Raw genomic sequence first — 19099 nt, 5'->3', positions numbered from 1 at the left:
TCTGTAGTTCTCCCACTTGACAAGAAAACTCAACAGCTGAGCCTGCATGGATTGATTATATTTCAAGGTATCTTACAGGAGTTACAACAGTGACAGTTCCACCCCCAAAAGGCAGTTGGACTGGGTACAGAGGTCCACATAATTTCATCCTGGCCTGAGCCATCATCACATGCTCTTTACTGCTTCTCCTTCCTCCTGAGTCCTTTAGCCATTAGGGTGGGTGGGGAGCTTTAAAAAAAGGGAGGGAGGGTGAATAATCACCTGAGAAGCCTCAGAGGAGAGGACTCAGTCCTGGCCTCTCTCCTCCCAAGTGCAAAATTTGTAAACAGGGTAATAAACAAAAAAAAGTGCAGTGTTAGGCAGTTGCCCTGCCCCTACCCCCAAGACTTTTAAGATAGGGTGAGGCTGAAGAGGGGGGAATAACAGGTTTTCTTATTTTTCTACCCCAGAGACAGCCAGCTGACCATGGAAATGGGTACGTAGGTTCCTAGGCTGAGCCTATCCCCGTAGATACCAGTCTTCCCCAAGTCCAGATGGATGTTGGGGGGAAGCAACCACAATCCTGATGTCAGGCTGGAGCAGCCCTGTTTTTTTTCTGTTGAATATGTGTCGAATATATATAATTTATATAAATATTTCTCTATACATTGGGCAAGGGTGGCATTCATGGAGGGAGGGAGGCAGGAGGCTGCAGGGCATCAGCACTGCCTGAGTTATCCAGTTCCGTGCTATCGAAGTCTGAGTCCTCAGAGTTGAGGATGCCCTGGGAGAGAGGAGAATTAAAAGGTAATGAGTTTCACTGTTCAAAGAGAAGCCTGAGACTTGAGACCTTATTTTTTATGGTTGGCATCACATCAGCATCTGTAATCTGACATGCATCCTAGTGTCTATAGCCTTGATTTAGATTTACTACCCTCTTGTGCTGCTTCTATTTTCTCATCCCTGTCTATTTTCCAAATACTCCATCTTCTCTTTATTTCTGTTCCTCAAGCTCCTGTTAATGCCATCTGATCCCATCTACTAAGACTACTCAATTCTGTTAATAACTCTTGATTCTTCAGGGTGCTCCTAAACCATTCACTCCCCTTTCCTGTATATTCCCCTGTTCACATCCCACCTGTTCCCTTGTGAGTAGGGGTTGGTTTTGCACCTCCTGTGGATTGGGCTGGGAGCCCAGTTCATGCCCCAGGGCTCCATCTGGAGCAGGTGGGTCCAGTGGGATCTCAGAGCCCTGAGAGCACATGTCATCTGACCGTTCATCAGGCCGTTCATCCGTGTTGGTACTGCCCACCTCGGGTGTGCCACTGGGCGATGGCTCACTAGCTGTACCTTCCTCTGCATCAGACAAGTTTTCTGAGCTGAAGGTGGATAGTGACTGCCGTTTGTTCATGCCTTGTGGCCACCTACGAGCCAAAAGACGAGGGTGGGTTGGGGTTGGATTGAAAGTGTAATTGTGTAGTTCACTCATTAACCAGATTGTCCTTGCTCTCTTATACTTCACACTCACCTCTGTCTTGTGGGCAATTCCACTTCACTATCTACTTCTCCTTCTTCTTCCTCTGAGGATACTCCACGTTTCTTTGGGGGAGGAGAAAGTACTCAGTTGAAGATTTGGACTGACATGGGAGTCTCTAAACTTGGGAGGGTATCCTGGTTGGGGAAGGGCAATAAAAGGGAAAGGAAGACGTGGAACTTGGTCCCCCCTGGGACTTGGATCAGGAAGCATGTGAACAAGTGGGGTGAAGGGTAATGGAAAGTGGTTGCTCCAGACCTCTGCCCAAACCTCACCTGGCTTCTAGTGACCGCAGCTCGGTACAACAGTGCAGCTGGGGTCAGGTGCTGGCTTCCAGCCCTGTTTCCTCTTCCAGCAGTCCCTTCTCTGCTAGAAGCCAGCAGTCCTGAACCTTCTCCTTGTCCCCCAGCTGGGGGGGGCTCCCCTTTGGCTCCTCCAGGTGAATCTGGACTGGTGGAACCAGGAGCTGATCCCTCACTGGGAGGGGTGTCTTCCTGGGCTGGAGGGGGAGAGCTGGGCTCCATGGCTCCCCCTCCTGCCCCTCGGCCTCTGGCTCCCAATGCAGCTGATAGTAGATCAGGGGAAGAAGATGACATCTTTCTGAGGAGTAGGTCATGATGGAGGCCCCGAAGGGCAGGTGGGCAGACCTCCCAAGCTGAGGGTCCCCCTCCTAAATTCCCTGGGTTTCCTGGCCCCCCAGGTTCAGCATTAGGTACAGAGGCCCGAAAACCAAGCAGGTCACCACAGCTGCCCTTGGAGCTGGCCTTTCGGTGACGGGTTTTCCCCCGACGGCTCCGTCCTGGAGAGGGTGGCCCCTTAGGGCATCCAGGGAGGCCAACACTATTCAAGGCTGCATCTAACTTAGGAAGCAAGGATTCTGTTTTGAGGATATCTGGCCTGAGGGAGAGAAGATGGGGAAGGGAAAGGAGAGAAGAGGGTTAAAAACCATTTCTAAGATAGTCAGCAACTTGGTTACCTCCAGCATCGTCAACCACATCCTGTGTTGAGGATTCTCATTTTCCTGGCCCCTGCCCTCGACCAGGGAAGCTTTCCCAACCCTCATCCCCCGCCTCCATTCTTCAGACCCCACCTCTTGCTGTGAGGTGACAGCTTCTGGGGAACATTCCTCTTCTTGATGAGCTTCTCCACAGTGTTGCCATGCAGGAGGCCTCGGGGAGGGTGTGGTTTCAGGAACCCTGGGCATCTCCGTTCCAAGGCCTGCTCCCGCCTAAGAATCCAGGCACCCACTCAGCTAGGCACATGAGAACATGGGCTCAGCAGGGACCCATAGGGGACTAAGGGTTGGGGCAACAGGGTAGCCAAGAAGTTTATGCCAGAGTCGGGTTTGGTAGAGGGGTGAGGGCACAGGTAGGGTGGGCTAAGGGCCTTCTTGTGGGTTACCTCAGCAGCTCCCTCTCCTTGAGTTCCAGCTGCAGCATCAGTGCATTCAATTCCATGTACAAATTGTTGGCACGTTCCAGCTTCCTTTCATAGTGTTCCCGGATGTCCAAGGCATGTCTAATCAGAGTGTACAGGGATCATCTTAAAACTGCTCCTGTTTCCTACCCTGTCCCAACATTTCTTGGTCAATACTTAAAGGGCTGGGACTGAGCGGGCCTTCCCCTTCTGTGGGTGGTACTCCTGATTTGTCTCCATACCTGAGCTCTTCCCTCCTCCGAGTCACCAGCTCTTCCTCTAGCCGGTGTAGACAGGTGCCTTCAGATTTGATCTTTTCAAAATGCAGCTTCACTTCTTCCCTCCACTCTGCCTGAGGGGGAGAAGGTGGTGAGAGAGAGAAGCCCTGTGAGTTTCCTTGAACAGCCCCCAAAAGGAAGTCTGTCCTTTGAACTTACTGGGCAGAAGGATGTTTGCAGGGACAGGACAGCCTTGGACTGCAGAAAGATGTCATGCAAGGTAATGGCACAGGTACCAGTGCAGATAATTACTTGCTCCTTGTAGCAAGTCCCTTCTGGAGTAATAAAAAGACCTGACTTGTCCTGAACATGACCAATATGTCTTGAGAAAAAGTGGGAACAATGATACTCTTAATTCCAGTTCTCTGCATACTATGATACAATGCCTCATGAAGCAGACACTGCAAGTATTCACCCCATTTGACAAATGGGGAAACATGCCACAGTTAATTTGTAATCTGGATACTGAGTCGAGACTCCCCGATGCCAAGTCCAGTCCTTAGTTCATTTCATTACTCCAAGTCAGATGTGGTTACAAAACAGCTGCATAATGTAAATCAAAGGAAGCCACCACCCAATGATTTTTCTTTGAAGTCACTAAAGTATGAGTTAAGAGCTAGGAAGGACTTAAAAATACAGCTCTCTGTCCCAAGTCATAATGGCCCCAGAAATGTCTTGACTCAGAACTTGGCTGTCAGTTCTTGGAAGGAAACAGGGAGAGCAGATGAGTAATTTGGTGTATCCCAACCCACCTGGGATTTAAAGTAAGTTTCTTGAGGTGTGGAGAGCACATCAGCTGAGGCAATGTCCAGGTGCAGTAGGATCTGTCTAAATGAAGGCCGGTTCCTGGGTTTGCTATTCCTGGAAGGTAAAAGAAACATGGAAGGTACACAAAGGAAAACCCTTGCAGGACAGGCATTGCAAAGACCTCGACAAGGTAAGAAATCGGTCCCCATTGCACTCCAAATTCCATCTGGGTTCTGGCATCTGTCCTCAGGATTATTACCTTATTGTAAGCAAGTTCCCACTGACTTTGGGCCTGAACTAGTATCACCACCTTCATCTCGTCTCTAAGGCTCTGATTCATCCCATGGTCATCAAGTTGGTCTTTTACCAGCATGGCCTGCCCATACTTGTTTAGTTTTTTTTAGTTGCGAACAACTTCATGGCCCCAAGTTGGGCTTTCTCTGCAGTGATACTAGGAAAGTTTGCCATTTAACTCATATTACAGATGAAACTGAGGTGAGATGCGTTGTCCAATTTGAACTCGCAACTCTTGACTCCACCTCCTCTCTCCACTGTACCACCCAGCCTTCCTTTCCTCTTGAAGATCTCCATTCTGGCCAGTCTAGCTTAAGCACCATGGAAAGCCTTCTCTGCCGCCTCCTTGCCTTCCAAACATTCCCCTCTGTTCTCTATATTCTAGTTTGGCTTAGTGGTGTATGTGTCTCCACTAGAAGACTGGATGATTAAAAGGAGTGCCAGTTTGCAGTTAATATAGTTTATACAGCCCCGTATGTGTGTTTAATATTTGCTGGATGTCTGAGTGATCCACAACTTTGAAATTTCTCCTTATGTAGTTTACATCTCTCCAATATAAGAGACTAGGCAGTTTCTAAGGGCCCTTCTAGTTCTAAGTCCTGTGAATAATTGTGGTCTCTAAGCAAATGTCATTCTGATTTCCTCTTAATTCTGGCTCTTACCTCTGCTGTCTCGAATGTTTTCCATTTTTTCTTTATCGTCTCTAGTTCCTCAAGAACTAGATTTGATTTCCAGTTTCACTTTCCCAAGCCCAGGAGAATAGAGATTTCTATCCTGCATTGCCTTTTAGGTCCAGCACCCCAGTTCTTGATGAGTAATGTCTGTGCCCATATCCTCCACTTTAGGTTCCAGATCCATTCACCCTTTATTGCTCCTTCTCAATCTCCTCCAGTTTTTCTTGTTTCCAGCTCCTCACCCTTAAGATTTCATACCCTGTGGGTTCCTACAATCTTACTGCTGAGGTCTGAACCTTGGTCTCACCAGCACTGGCGGAGAAGGATCTTGAAACCGTCAGGGCAACTGGATGGCACAGGCAAATGAAGACTATTACTGCCCACACCCCAGATGATAGCGGATGAGTCCACATCTTTGTAGGGGATTTCACCAGTCAGCAGCTCCCATAGCACCACTCCAAATGACCTGGCCCAGGGAAAGGAAGCCTTAGGGAGGGAACCTTCAGACTCCAGGTCCATGTCCCACAGAACATTTTTTCTCTCCCCTTTCCTGCTCAGGAAAAGTTGTTTTACTACTTTCACCTTCCCACTTCCAGGTAAGTGACTGAACATGAGCTCTCTCCTCCTCTTCCCCATCCTGTCCCTGCCCCACCATCTGAGGAAAAGCCACGTTTCTCAGCCCAAGCTGTTCAGGGCAATACTAGTGCATTTCCCCTTGTTCCACCTCTGGTGGAGTAGGTAGTGACAGAAGCTCATCAAGCTTGCCTCTCCTTGCTCATTTCTAGGCTCCCCCTCTCTTTTATTCCCCTGTGGTTAGACATGCTGTTCATTTTCTGGCTCCCACCCCCACCTGGCCCTCACCAAATGTCCACCTTCTCAGATACAGGTTCGTTCCGGATCACCTCTGGGGCCATCCAAGCCACTGTCCCTGCAAATGACATCTTAGTGCTTTTGTCGCTGAGCTCCTTGGATGTTCCGAAGTCTGAGATCTTGACCACGTCGTCATAAGTGATCAACATGCTAGCAGGGAAAGGGGTCAGTCACTTCAGGAAGAGTCCAGAGGGACAGAGATGAGGGCCGTCATTACTTAAGGTAGTAGGGCCTAAGTCAGGCAATTACAGAAATTGGGAAAGGGATTGGTTATCTCTTAGTCCTTTACTTACTTTGGGGATTTGAGGTCTCGGTGGATGATCTTGTGCAAATGCAGGTAGTTCATCCCTCCAGCAATTCCCATAGACCAGTCAACCAACAGGGATGGGGTGACAGGACGTCCTGCCCGCAATACCTCATATAATTGGCCCTGGGCGCAGAACTCCATCAGGATACAGTAGCAGGGAGCCTGGGTGCATACACCCCTGAAAAAGGATCCAGGAGAGTCTAGTGGGTCAGTGCCCTACCTCAAGACTACAAAGGGAGGCTCCTTTTTCCTGGTTTGAGAAAGATCATATTGGAAACCTGTTCTCCTAGGAACAATTTCCCCCTCTTCTCTTGAAATGTTTCTTATCTGGTGATCCACTCCCACCTGTAATGCCATTGGGTCCCCCACTTAAGTCAGGGTTTTCTCCTTACTTGAAGGTGATGATGTTGGGATGTTTGAGTTTACGAAGGTGTTTGATGTCAGTCTCCTTCAGGTCTCGAACCTTCTTCACAGCTACCTCTTCCCCATGGAAACGCCCCAAGAATACAGCACCTTGGGCTCCAGAGCCCACCCACTGCAGGTCCAAGATCTCCTCAAAGGGTACCTCCCATAGGTCTATAGGAGAAGGAAATTGGATCAGAAAAAACATGGGACTGAGGTATTGGGGGTAAGGGAGACTTGAAAATTACCCTGAAACTTGAAGGTTTTAAGCTGCTTGAGAGGAAAATCAATTAGATATGTCTAACTCTTTAGTACCTACCAAGTAGAGCACAGATTTTGAGGTACCACAGATGGGTAATAAATCAGCAAGTGTCTTTATCAGATGGGGAACTTTAGGAGATTATAGAAGAGTGAAACTTGGGTATCATTTCCCCTTAATTTCTCAAAGCCTCAGGGCCTCTGATACAGCTCTCTGAGACCATTTTCTATCCAGAAAGGGCTTCAGAGGGAAGAACCAGAAACCCAGAATATTGCATAGGCTAAAAGGGAATAAAAGCCAACTGCAGGAAGGAATTGGGTGGCTAGAACCCTGCTGAACAGAGAACAGGGAAGAGGAAAGATCATTATCTCAGAACAAGGAAGGAGAAACCAAGCATTCAACCTACCTTCCTGTTGCTGCTTGTGCTCTGTGGAATAAGCTTTGCCAATCATGGTCCAGACTGGACGAAGGCAGCCAAAGAGGCCCTCCAGGAAGCCACTGCCACTCTGGCACTGCAGCCTGACTTCATCAGCTCGGAACCGGGGTGTCCGGCCTTCGGTGGGCCCTGCAGCCCCTCCTGGGCCCCCAGCTTCCTGCTCATGCAATTGCAGGACACTGTTGGCAAAGGCCTCTGTGGGGGCTTCCCCACCTGGGGAAGGACTATGCCCACTCCCCCCTTGCCCACCTAGGGGCACCACATCTCTCAACACACACTGGGTAGGGGTCAGGTCTTTCTCTGGAGTGCAGTCCGAAGTATCTGGATCAAGTTTTCGAACGGAGGCCTCACTTAGGGCTGCCATGAAACCCCCAAAGGAGGGTGAGGGTGTTCGAGTCTCGTGGAGGCAGGCCATCGCTTGAGTGGAGGAAGGGAAGGAGAAGAGGCTGCCCTGTGGGGGATAAGAACTATCAGAATTGGCAGGAAAGATAACTCATATCTAGAGGACTATTTACTCACAACTAAAGGTAGAAATACCTAATAGCACCAAACTTCGATGGTCAGCTACTTTGAATGTAGATATTGGCTAAATTAGAGTTTCTTGTAGCTGTCGCTTTGAGGAACTGGGCTACACTTAGGAGGAAGAGTACCTGAAGGCACTATAGCTATCCAGATAACATGCCTTGTGCTTCTAATCTCACTAGGGGATGATGGGTTAAAATAGTCGCTACACCAGTCTCAGGTAACTCCAGTCCAAATTTCCTTCAAAAGATATAGGTAACATCATGCCTTGCTCTTGGACCATTCAGTTGCCACCTCTGTACTCTATTTTTCATGTAAATATGACTAATAACTATACTTCCTCCTCCTTTAGGGAACTAATAATCATGCTTCTTTTTAAGTGCATACCTGCCAGACAACTTAAATACATAGACTTGAAACTTAGAGGAGCTTCTGTGGTGGTGAAAGTTTTGTGTAGGCTGCCTCTCATTTGGACACCCTTTCCCCCCAACTGTCTGAGTCTAAGGTCCTTGAAAGCAGGGATTGTGCCATTTCTGTATTCCTAGAACATGGCACAGAGTAGCTGCTTAAATACAGTGTCGATAGTTGGAACACTTGTATCTGGGATGCTTCTTTGGTAAAGTTAATAAGAGATTTGGTACAGAGATTGCTATCGTCTGTGACTCAGTAGATATGTTGCTTTAAAAGACAGTCACCAAGCACTGAAAGAGGGAAGAACACAACCCTAGAATCAGTTTCTTTGCCTCCATTTCCATTCAAATTCTACAACTTAGACACAGTACTCACCCCCACCATCTTAGTTTTCTCATCTATAAAATGGGGATGGCAGTAATACAGATTTCAGACCTCTTAGGATTATAGGGGGGGGGGGGGGGGGAGGGGGAGGGGGAAGCATAAATGTAAGAGCTAGTCATATGGACTTCAGCACTCAAGTTTATGGGATCACAGAATCAGAAAAATGGGACTAATAGTAACTACTAGGTGGTTGTGAGGATTAAATAAGATAAAATGTAAAGTGCTTTGCAAATTGTATAGATGTGATTGATATATACATGTACATACAATACATATATGTCAGCTAAGGTGGAGCAGTAGACTTAGCTGTTGAAGGAAATGGCAAACTATCCCAGTACTTTTGCCAAGAAAACCCGTCCACAGAGTTGGGACAGAACTGACTATACAATACGTCATAGGACAGGACTGAAAATACACAATCCATACATATGCATATATATCATAGGCAGGATGAGTTGTGCCTTGGGATGTTCTCTGTATCACTCTTTAGACTGGAGGCTCAGTATAAGGGAGGGGAAAGGTAAAGAAGAGAGGGGTATGTTTCGTTCTTCCTGCACTCCTCAAAGCTCAGGACATGTGTGTACACTTGTGGTGATGGAGGTGGGAGATTCCCCCATTGTCTACATCCTCATTTTATGCCCATTCTCTTGGTCTCCAATCCTTTATAAAACTCCTGGACCCATTTCCCCTCCTTAGTCTTCTGGGAGAGTTCCTTCCAGAAGATCTCAGGATCCCACTTTTAATACTATGACCGTGTCCTTGGGCACAGACTTACTGCCTTGAATGGGTCTTATCTACAAAAACACTCTAGGGCTTAGCTTCCGGAATCCCTTCCTCACTAGCTCTTTTCCTAGGATCCAATCCCTTCCTCTCCTTTCATCTCAGCCCCTGAATTACTAAATATCATATTATTAAAATCGTAACTTTATTAATAGTGATCTGCCCCAAGTCACACAAACATTTGTTGGCTATTTTTATCTGCACTTGGGTTTACTGACTCAGTGCAATTCGAGGGTCCTTTAGATTAAAAACTTATTACATGGAAAAGTGTAATTGAATGTGGGGGCAGTAAACTTACAATACATTATCAATAAATGACCTGGATACCTATTTCATATGCCTGTATAACTGAGGTCGTGTAAAAAGGCTGCGGGTGGAACAAGTTGAGAAAGCTCCGGCGAGAAGTGGAGGCTGTGAGGGAGGTGCCGGGAGCTTTAGGACTGAGACTCGCTCGGGTCGCAGAGTCGGGAAGTAATGCGCGCAGGATTTGAAAGCGGTCCTCCTGACTCCTGGGATACAGATGCAGAACCTAATGCGGCCGCCTCGCTCCTACAAGTCTCTGGACTCTGCGCGTTTACACCAGCTGTCGCGACGGTCGGGAATGAATTTCATCTCAGATCTCACTTCCTGACCCACACCCCTCATCCCAATCCTTTGTCTCCCCTCATTAGCCTAAGGGCAAAGATTGTTTTTTGACTCCGTATCCGCACCATTTAGCAAAAAGCCTGGTCATAGTTGGCACTTAATGCTTGTTGGCTTGAGAACCATCTATGAAGACATGTGCAAAGCTATGTGAACATATAGCTTGTAAGAATGGGGGCTAGGGCCTTCGGCAATCCCATCTCCACCCGCCTCTTAACTCCAGTTCCCTTCCGGGGGTTCCTGGAAGCCAGACTAGAGGAACCTTCCAGGGCACTTGGGGACGCTTGGAGAGGAGTCAAGAGAAAAGGTTATTAGTAAGGAATAACTGAGGCATGAGAAAAGGTGACGTGAACCAGTCCCGTCCCTGGGGTTCCTGCAAGCTCTCCTCCGAAGGTACTGTCGGGGTCCCAGGGGTAGCGGGTCTCACCAGTCACGTGGTTACCCAGGGCACGTGGGGGAGGGGAGAAGCTAAGGTTGGTTGTGCCTGATGGGGCGGGGGGAGGGAAACAGATTGGGGAAAACGCAAAACGCCTGGGGTGCTGCTGGGTAACTATGGCGACGGGGCCAGAGGCGGCGCGTGAAGTCACCGGGACAAGATTAGACCAAGGGTCACGTGAACGGCCACCCTAGTTGAGGGCGGAGTCTAGCTTCTGCACCCGCCCCTTTCCAGCCTAGTTGGGAGCGGAGAGCACTGGCCCTAAACCTCTCTCGCGTTTTCGGTCCTCTCTCGCGTTTGTGGATCCGTCTCTTTCCAGATCCTAGTCTGCCCCTTCCCAATTCCCCCGCTCCCTATCCCCTCTGTGCCCTGTGTCTTCTACGACAGGATCTGGGTTGGGCCGGGAAGCCTGGAGCCAGGAGAGACCTGGTTGGAATCCCACCTCAGATTCCTACCAACTGGATGACCGTGTGCAAATCTCTCTTGGGTGGGATGATGATCATCCTAACACTGCATACTTGCATTAAAGGGTGAAGAGGAAACTTTATTAGAGAAATGCATTCTCGCTTTTTGGGTTTAGGGAGCAGGGCGAGCCTGACAGCAATAATGAAAGGTGGGGAGCCAGGGACCACCCCCATTTAAAAAAATTAACCCAGTGTCTGAGTTTGCCAGATTTTTTCAATCCTCATGTCCACCTGGCATCGTCACGGCCCAGCCAAAGGCGGCTGGTCCCTCTCATTTCCTCCCCGTCGCACAGCGAGGTGCATTCAGATATGGCGAGACACTCAGAAAACCAAACCTCCCTAATGCTCAGGCCCTCTCCCCAGGGCCTCTCTCTGTATCCAGGGCTCTGTGGCTGGGGAGGGAGGAAAGGAGGGAAGCTATTCCACCTGCTTGTTTGTGTAGCAGCTTAAAGGGGGGGGGGGGTAGAGCGAGGGACTTAACTGTGGCCTTGGAAGGGAATAGGGTGGGCTGGGGACTCCTGATGGAAATCAGGTTCGGATCCTGCCCCTGGGAGTTTGCAACTGTAATTAGGCTTTTCAGTCTTGTCCCAGACTAAACACACAGGGTGTCCAGGTAAGGGATCGAAGGAAATAGGGTCGAACCAGACTTAGGAAACCCTTTTCCATCCTTTCCCCACCCCACCTCCTCATTCCCACTAAAAGCTCCTCCTTTCGCCTGTTCTGCTCTGCCAGCTGAGTCCAAGTGCCTTATTGCCCACAGGGAGACTTTGGAATAAGCGCCAATGGGGAGGGGATGGAGGAAACTCCCCAGCACAAGACATTGTCACTCCAGGAAAGGGAGGGGCTACTTCCTAGCTCATCAATTATTTAGAGAGTAAGGGTCCCGCAGAACAGCTTGAGGAGGTCACTGTTGGGTATTTTGTTGTCAACATTCATTGACTGTTTGCTGAATTTTGTACCATTCACGAGGTTTCTGAGCAGTCTCCAAGCTACTTAAAGCATTCCTCTTTTAGGTGAAAAGCACCCAGACATATGCAAATTGGGGTCTCACCCCCTCCACAGTGGGAAATGCACTCATTTCTTTCTTTCCAAAGTCAACTGAGGCACCAGGTCTTCAGAGAATCCAGCCCTGATAATCCCCTGGCTCTAGCCTTACTCAGATATTACTGATACCCCTTCATCCCTCCCGCTTTGTTTCCAGAGATGTTTGCCTGGATCTCCCTTTTGTCTTCTCTGCCCACTTTGTGTAATACCTATCTGTGTGCATAGTCCTTAGGGATGGGTTAGCACAGGAAATATTGCACACAGGAGGTAATGAAAATCCGGGGACAGGGACTGGACACTTGTGATTTCACTGGTATAGAGAACTCCTAGATGAGGATATTCCCTCCATCAATGCAGTCAGGCACCCTCTCTGAAACTTCCAGCTTAGGGTGTTGCCCAGCACATAGAGGGGGGTAAAAGATTCGAACAGGGTTTGGAGCCTGGATCTCTTTCCACTTATGTCATCTTGCCTCTGCTAAAGATTTACTGGACCTAAATGTTGAACTTAGTCCACCAGAAATTAAGCACCTACCATGTGCCAGTCACTATGCTAAACTTTGAAATTCAAAATAAGGTAAAATTAGCCCCTGTTCCCCAGGAATTCCCAGTTTAATATTAAAGGCAGAGAGACATTCTGTGAGGGAGCATCTCTGCTTTGCTGGCTTTACCTCCCCAGTGAACTGAATTAGATGATTTGAGTTCAAATCGACCCTCTCCACCAGTTAGCTGTGTGACCCTGGAAGATCACTTTAGCCTTATTTTTCCTCAAAGCACAGTGTGGATAATAATGCTTGCACTGCCTACGCCACAAGGTACTCATCAGATTTAAGTCATTAGAGACACATGGGTTATTTATTTTCCCCCTTTCCAGGGCTAATGGAGCAGTCTTCAAAAGCAATAATTTGAAAAAAAAAAAAAAACAAAAAACAACCCATGTCAATCACACTATCAATAGAACATCAGATATTTTCATTCCATCCCTTAATCTAAAATCCCTCAATCCCTGTTGGATGGGCAGATTAGGAATGAAATAAGCAGAAAGATGAAGAGCTCTTTTCTTATTTCTGCATATAAATTTATATCTGGAATCCCTATCAGTCTGGATCCTAAGAATATTCTTTGCCTCTCTCTCCAGGCTTGGTTCTGGAAGCCTGATGTAGAATTTAAAGAGCTAACTTTGAATTCTAATTCTGTCACTTCCTTTCTAGGCTACTGAATCCATCTCTCATCATTTCTTTGCTACTTCTTGATAAGCTTGGATAAGATGACTTTTAGGGTTCCTTTGGGGGCTAATTATGATCATTGGAACCCAACTCCAATCCAACCCAATTGCTTGCCTTGAGATTTTAGGTGAAAAGCCCAGGACATCTAGTTCGGATTTTGGACTCTGTATTTTCTTTTTCCATGGGCCTCGATGTGCCCTCTTGCCTTGTCACTCTGAAAGGGACCTTGGTAATTATGGGGTCAAATTTCAATTTTATATTTGAGGCTATATAAAAGCCCCAGAGAGAAGCAGAGACTAGTATAACATCCCTCAGTTGTAAGTGGCACAGTTATATCTACTGTGCTATCTAACTTCCCCTATATATTACTGTGACCCTGGGCAAATCACTTCACCCTAATTACCTTGCAAAATAAATAAATAAATAAAGGAAAAGTAACAAAGAAGAGATCCATAAATACGCATCCCTCGTTTCCCCAAATCCCAAAGGCGTTTGAGGACACTGAGTGAAATTCTTGTGGGGATGCTGGATCTTTTCTAAATGCAAGAAGTAGAGTTGAATGGTTGCTTTCCTGATTTCTAGCCAGAGGACCCAGATTCAAATCCTGAGTCTGCCACTTAGGACCTATAAGACTTTGAGTGTCTCTTCGTGGAGAGGAAAATCCCCTTGACTGGAGGTAGCTGGCTGGCTAGTACAGTGCTGAGGCGGGAGTCAAGAAGATCTGAATACATCCAGTTTCAGACACCTTGGAGAATCAGGGGTAGCCTACAAGTCCAGATTCACAATGCTTAGGGCCTGAGATACTTCTTAGCTTCCATGTTGGAGCAATGCAGCAGACAGGCCAGGAGGAGGCTTACGTACTGCAGGGGAAGCATCTACTTGAATCCCCTTTTCTTTACTTCAAAAAAGATCTGGTGGTTTATTAAGGGTGAAATCTCTACTACTGAGGTATAGTGGGAGGATCTAGGGGAGAAGGGAACAGGGTTTTCTTGAGGCATGGGGTACAGGGTGGAGAGAAGGAAGTTTTTGAGTATACAGAGCACTTTCCTTACAGGTATTCCTCTAAGCAACATGAAGATCAGATGGAGAAGAAAACAATCTAAGAGATGGGTCAACGACTTGCCAAACTCACAGGTGGCCAAACTCACACCCAGGTCTTTCCACTTCAATACAGCATGCTGATTTATTTTCCATCCCCAATTCCTTTCCTCCTATTTTGCCTTCTTACCAGCTTTTCTCACTCACTCTTCCATTTTGTAAATGGAAAAATATGAACACTGAGTGACTACTATGGTACTTTGGGAGATGAGTATGGTACTGTCCCTGCCCTCAAAAAGCTTAGAATCTAGGAGCCCATCAGTTTTTCTTTGAAGAGTCTCTTCCACAGTTCTCATTTCCACAAGCCTTCTGGTATGCTCAGATTGATTTCTTGTGCACAAAAAGGCAGAATACAAGACTGTAACGTAGTAAGTTTACAAGACTTCTCTGGATCACACCACATAGAAGTACCAGGAGTCCAAGTTCATTTCAAGTCTTTCTGACTCAAAGTCTAACATCCTCTAACGGTATATTTCAACCGATGATCTTATCCTACATTGGAACAGTTGAAACTTTACCAATTTCTCTGTCTTTCTCACCCCTCTGTCTTTTATGGGATATCTTGGGGATCTTAGTGCCAAATTCAGAAAAATCTGTGATGGGACAGTTGTTTTGACAGAATTCAGGACTAACCAGTCTCAGTTTTGGGGTCTGTTCTTGCCATTCTTGCTTTGTACCTCCATTTCTCTTTCATTCAGTACTAGGAAAAATCCTATTTTCCCTGGGATTTTTTGCTGTGAGTTCTCCTAAAAGCTCAATATAGCACAACAACTATAGATGAAGTGATGCTTCCCCATAGAAATAGGCAAAAAGGAGGGAAGATGCAGGAGGTGGGAAAGAATAAGGATAGGAAAAAGAAAAAGAGAAGAATGGAAATCTCAAAAGGAATCTGATGGTTCTTTCTTCTAAATTAACTCTTCTTGAATCATTATAGGAGACTCTCCCCTCCCCCCCTCATCTCCCAAAGGGGCTCATGAAACAGATGGAGGCTGGGCCTCCAGGAATGACCCTAAATTGCAGGGGCGGCAGAGGATGATTGTGAATAGAGTGGAGAAGAGCCAAGGATCTTGTTGGCCATATTCGTTTTTCAGGAGTCAGATAGATCCCCTGCACTACCTTAGTCTCCCTGGACCAAAGAAGGAAAGAACAGAATGGTTTTTGAGGAAAGCCAAGGCTACTAAGGACCAGGAATCTGAGATTTATAATTCAGTTGGGAAATGCTAAGGAGAGAGGGTTAGAAACTATTTAGTCCAATCTCATCACTTTACAAATAAGGACATTGAGGCTTACAGAGATTAAATATGGCTAGTTAGCAACAGGCCAGGATCTCCTGACTGGTACATTATTCTTTCTGTTACACCAGTAGTTACATCTACTGCCTGTCTTCCATTAATGACAAATTCTTTTTAAAAAATGAGCTGCTCCCCTAAGGATCTCTAAGCACTTATTCAATTTCCTTGCTTTCTTTCAGCAGATCATAGTGTGTTAATTGGGGGAAGGCATTGTGTAAGTCATGGGAGGGGGCCAACTGTGGTAGTGAATGTCTGCCTCTCCTAACTCCTAACTCCTGCCCCTGGATGGGCTGAGAGAGACAGATATGGCTCTGCTACATGCAAGATGGAAGGGAGCTTGAAAGGAAATCAGCATTTACTATTGTAGTAGTGGCATCTAGCATGGTTGGATATTATACTTTACACTTTACAAATATTTCATTTGATTTTCATAATCATGATTTCACTTTCATGGGAATTAGGTGTTATTATCCCTAACATAACAGGCAGCTTTATAGCACAGGGAACTGAACAGTAGGCCTGTATTTCACCTCAGATACTCACTACTTGTGATCCTGGGCAAATCACTGAACATTTGCCTCAGTTTCTTCAACTGTATAATGGGGATAATGATAGCATCTACCTTCCAAGATTGCTGTAAAGATCAAATAAGATAATATTTATAAAGTTCTTGGCATATAATAGGAGCTATATAAATTAAGAAATTTTTCCTCTTTAAAATTGAAGAAACTGAAGCAGACTGAGATTAAATGATTTAGTCACACAGATAGTGTGTGAGATTGGATTTCAACTTGGATTACCTGCAATGTAGGTCCATGTGTTATCTACTGGGTTACCTGAGTGCCTCTAGGTAGACCTCTTTACAGGAAAGACTGATAGCGCTTGGCAATGGAACCTAGTTTTGTCATTTTCATTCTCTCATTAATCCAGCTGTGTGACCAATCTGGCTAAAACCCCATGTGCTTAGAGGCCCATAACAGAATTTAATTCAAAATTAACAGTTCTCAAACCTGGAATCAAGGAAGGTGGCTATATCTGATAGTGGTTGGGAGAAAAACCCTTCACTACAGCAGCTAGTGGAAAAGGATGAACCTGGTTTGAATCTGGCCCAGACATCTGGTAGCACTGTGGCCTCTCTCAGCCTTAGTTTCCTCACATGTAAAATAGGGCATAATTATAGTACATACCTCCCAAGGCTGTTGTAAAGAGCAACTAAAGATACAAGTAAGATGTACAACACTTTGTAAAGCTTAAAGTGCTATATAAATGCCAGCTATTATTTGTAGCCTGAGAGCAAACTAGGTTGCTGGAGAAAATTTAGTTGGATTTTCCTTCCCACTGGGAAAACAGGTACGGAGGGTCAGAGAGAACTCCAATGGCCAATCTATTCAGGGATTGGCTTATTTTCCCTGGGAATAACTGCATCTCTGCTACAATGGGTGAGAACCCTTTCCTGCACTTCATAAATCCAGCTCCTTCAGACCCTAATGTCCTACTTCCTCCTATTGATGAGCCTTTCCCCTTTCCTCTATACTCCTGTCTTCTTTGAACCCTAGGCCAAAGCCAGGAGAAAGAGAAAGCAAGAGAATGAATGTCACATTGAGGGGAGGGGATGCAACAGCTGGACGGAGGAGAGCTATTCTGCTAGAAGTGGGATGGGGGCAGCATAGCAGTGGGATGTCAAGGGGCCCAAGGTCTAGGCATCCAGGGGCAGGTGCCTTTGGTCCTGCAGTCTCCAGGTGCACCAGGCCTTGCCCTGCCCTTCCCCTCTCTCTGCGTTGGGGGGTGGGGGGTGGGGGGTGGGAGGAGATGCATCCCTTCCTCTTCCTCCATCAGCACTTGGTCCTGTCTAAGTGAGATTAGGTCCCGAGGACGATCCTTGTGCCGGTCTTCCCCCTCACCCCCATTCCGTCCTAGCTTCCCACCCCCACCCGCCGCCCGTATCTTCTCCATCAGCCTCCGGTGCCTTCCCAAGCATCCTCCTTCCGATTTCCAGCTCTCCCATCTCTATCCCCATCCCTATCCCCATGACCCTGGGTCTTCCATTCTCCCATCCTCATCATCCCCAGAAGCTCCCAGAGCCCGCCCCCCTCACCCGCAGCCCCATCCCGCCGCGCCCCGCCCCTCCAGTCCCCATCCCCCGTCAGACCCCGGGACCCCCCATTCCCGCCTCCATCCCCCCTCCGTTCTCCCCTCGCTACCCCCACCCCCCTCCCGATCAGCTCTCACCTGGGGGGCTTGGCGGCGGCCTCAGCACAAAAGGCGGCGCTGCTGCGGCTCTGCTCCGGATGCTGCTCTCGGCTCCTCGCCTCCACCCCTCCCTCCTCCTCCTCCTCCCTCCGCCCCCGCCCGCTGCCCCTGACCGGACCCGGGGCGGTGTCACGGGCGATGCTCCTGCCCGCGCGTCCAGGGCCGCGGCTGTCAGCGCTCGCGGCTCCTTCCCCTGACCCCCACCCCCTTGCCGGCCTGGCTCCAGCCCGACTCGGCTCGAGCTGGGCTCCTTCCTAGGCCCCCGCCCCTGGCCCTCCGGGACGGACACGCCCTGAGCGGGGGAGATGCGCCGGGAGCCGCCGGCTTCTTAAAGGAGCCCGCTGCTCCCTCCCCGGCCCAGCTTTTAGCTCATCCCCCAGCTCCTGGAGCTGAGACCCCTCCCCGCCCCCTCCCCCAACTCCCCCAGCAACTCTGGTATTGGCTCCCGCTATGGTTTTCCCCAGAGCGCGCAGATCTCAGCGCCCCCCTCCCCCCCACCCCCGCCCCCAACCGCGACCCTTAAGTTGCTTCCCCAGGCCTTGGGATCTCCCTTGTTCAACCTCCTCCCTTCCAAGATTAAAAATTAGTGCCCTAGATATACAGTGCCCTAGTACAGGGTTCTCTGCTTCACTAGCACCTCCTTGCCCTATAACTCTCCGAGCTTATTTAACTGCACCCCACTCCTCGATTCCAGGCCGTGTCCCCTCCAAGGCTTCCCACGTTCTCTCTCCTTTCTCCAAACTGCAGTCTTGCTTCATCCCTCTCAGGATACCTCGGGTAACATCCTTTGCAACTTCTGTTTGCCCGATATACAGATTAAAATAAAAGCTATTGTTCCCTCTTTCTTCCCTATAGTCCCTTCTTTTAGTGATCTTTTTTCACCAAGATCACCGTCATCCTAGAGCTCAACAAAGGAAGCTTTTGGAGGAAATGGGCCAAATGCGGCCTGGGCCAATTGGCAATGACCTGTAGAGTTGTGTTGGACCCGTAATAGCTTGGGACCCTAAGATGTCCAACTCCTATACTGAAGGGCGGTTGGAATTAGTTGGGGAGAAGATTTGTCCCAGTCCACACTCCTCCCCAATATCTCTACCCCAACTTCACCAAGAATTCGGGTGAATTTCCTTCCACCTTTCTCTAATTAGTGTTCTTGCCCATTCCCATTCTGCTGCCATTGCAATCCTGCACCCCCAGTATACTGGCTCCTCAAGATGGATGAAGGGGAACTGGAGAAAGAACAGAACATCTCTCTCGCTCTGTTGACAGCTCTGTTTCAGACTTCTGGGGACAAAGGAAACACGAGGAATTTGGTGGTCCATGGGAGAGACAGAGCGACATCGTGCAAAGATCTCGGAAG

General features: G+C 48.0%; 1 protein-coding gene across 2 annotated transcripts; it reads right to left on the bottom strand.

Moving 5' to 3' along the window:
* Positions 1 to 37: 37 nt before the first annotated feature.
* Positions 38 to 18213, bottom strand: MAP3K12 (mitogen-activated protein kinase kinase kinase 12). 2 transcript variants are annotated; one of them, XM_051961511.1, is made up of 14 exons: positions 17722 to 18213; positions 7167 to 7647; positions 6492 to 6675; positions 6086 to 6277; positions 5784 to 5942; positions 5230 to 5388; positions 3960 to 4068; positions 3172 to 3281; positions 2915 to 3031; positions 2604 to 2741; positions 1789 to 2410; positions 1508 to 1578; positions 1151 to 1403; positions 38 to 763 (listed from the first exon to the last, which is right to left on the bottom strand). In XM_051961511.1, the coding sequence occupies exons 2-14, from the start codon at positions 7609 to 7611 to the stop codon at positions 665 to 667; spliced, it is 2658 nt and encodes an 885-aa protein (XP_051817471.1). In that variant the 5' UTR covers positions 7612 to 7647; positions 17722 to 18213; the 3' UTR covers positions 38 to 664. The 2 variants fall into 2 exon arrangements, with proteins under 2 accessions (XP_051817471.1, XP_051817470.1); XM_051961510.1 differs by having other exon boundaries at positions 1118 to 1403; positions 17722 to 18203.
* Between the last annotated feature and the right edge of the window lie 886 nt (positions 18214 to 19099).

Source organism: Antechinus flavipes, chromosome 5 (assembly GCF_016432865.1).
Source record: "Antechinus flavipes isolate AdamAnt ecotype Samford, QLD, Australia chromosome 5, AdamAnt_v2, whole genome shotgun sequence".
Lineage (NCBI taxonomy): Eukaryota > Metazoa > Chordata > Mammalia > Dasyuromorphia > Dasyuridae > Antechinus > Antechinus flavipes.
This window is presented reverse-complemented; position numbering and strand designations above follow the sequence as displayed.

Coding starts and splice junctions, on each gene's coding strand:
- MAP3K12 (XM_051961510.1), bottom strand. CDS start 7,611: ATGGCCTGCCTCCACGAGACTCGAACACCCTCACCCTCCTTTGGGGGT. Junction 2,411..2,603: donor CTGTCACCTCACAGCAAGAG/GTGGGGTCTGAA, acceptor TCTCTCCCTCAG/GCCAGATATCCTCAAAACAG. Junction 764..1,117: donor CCCTACTCACAAGGGAACAG/GTGGGATGTGAA, acceptor CCTCTCTCCCAG/GGCATCCTCAACTCTGAGGA.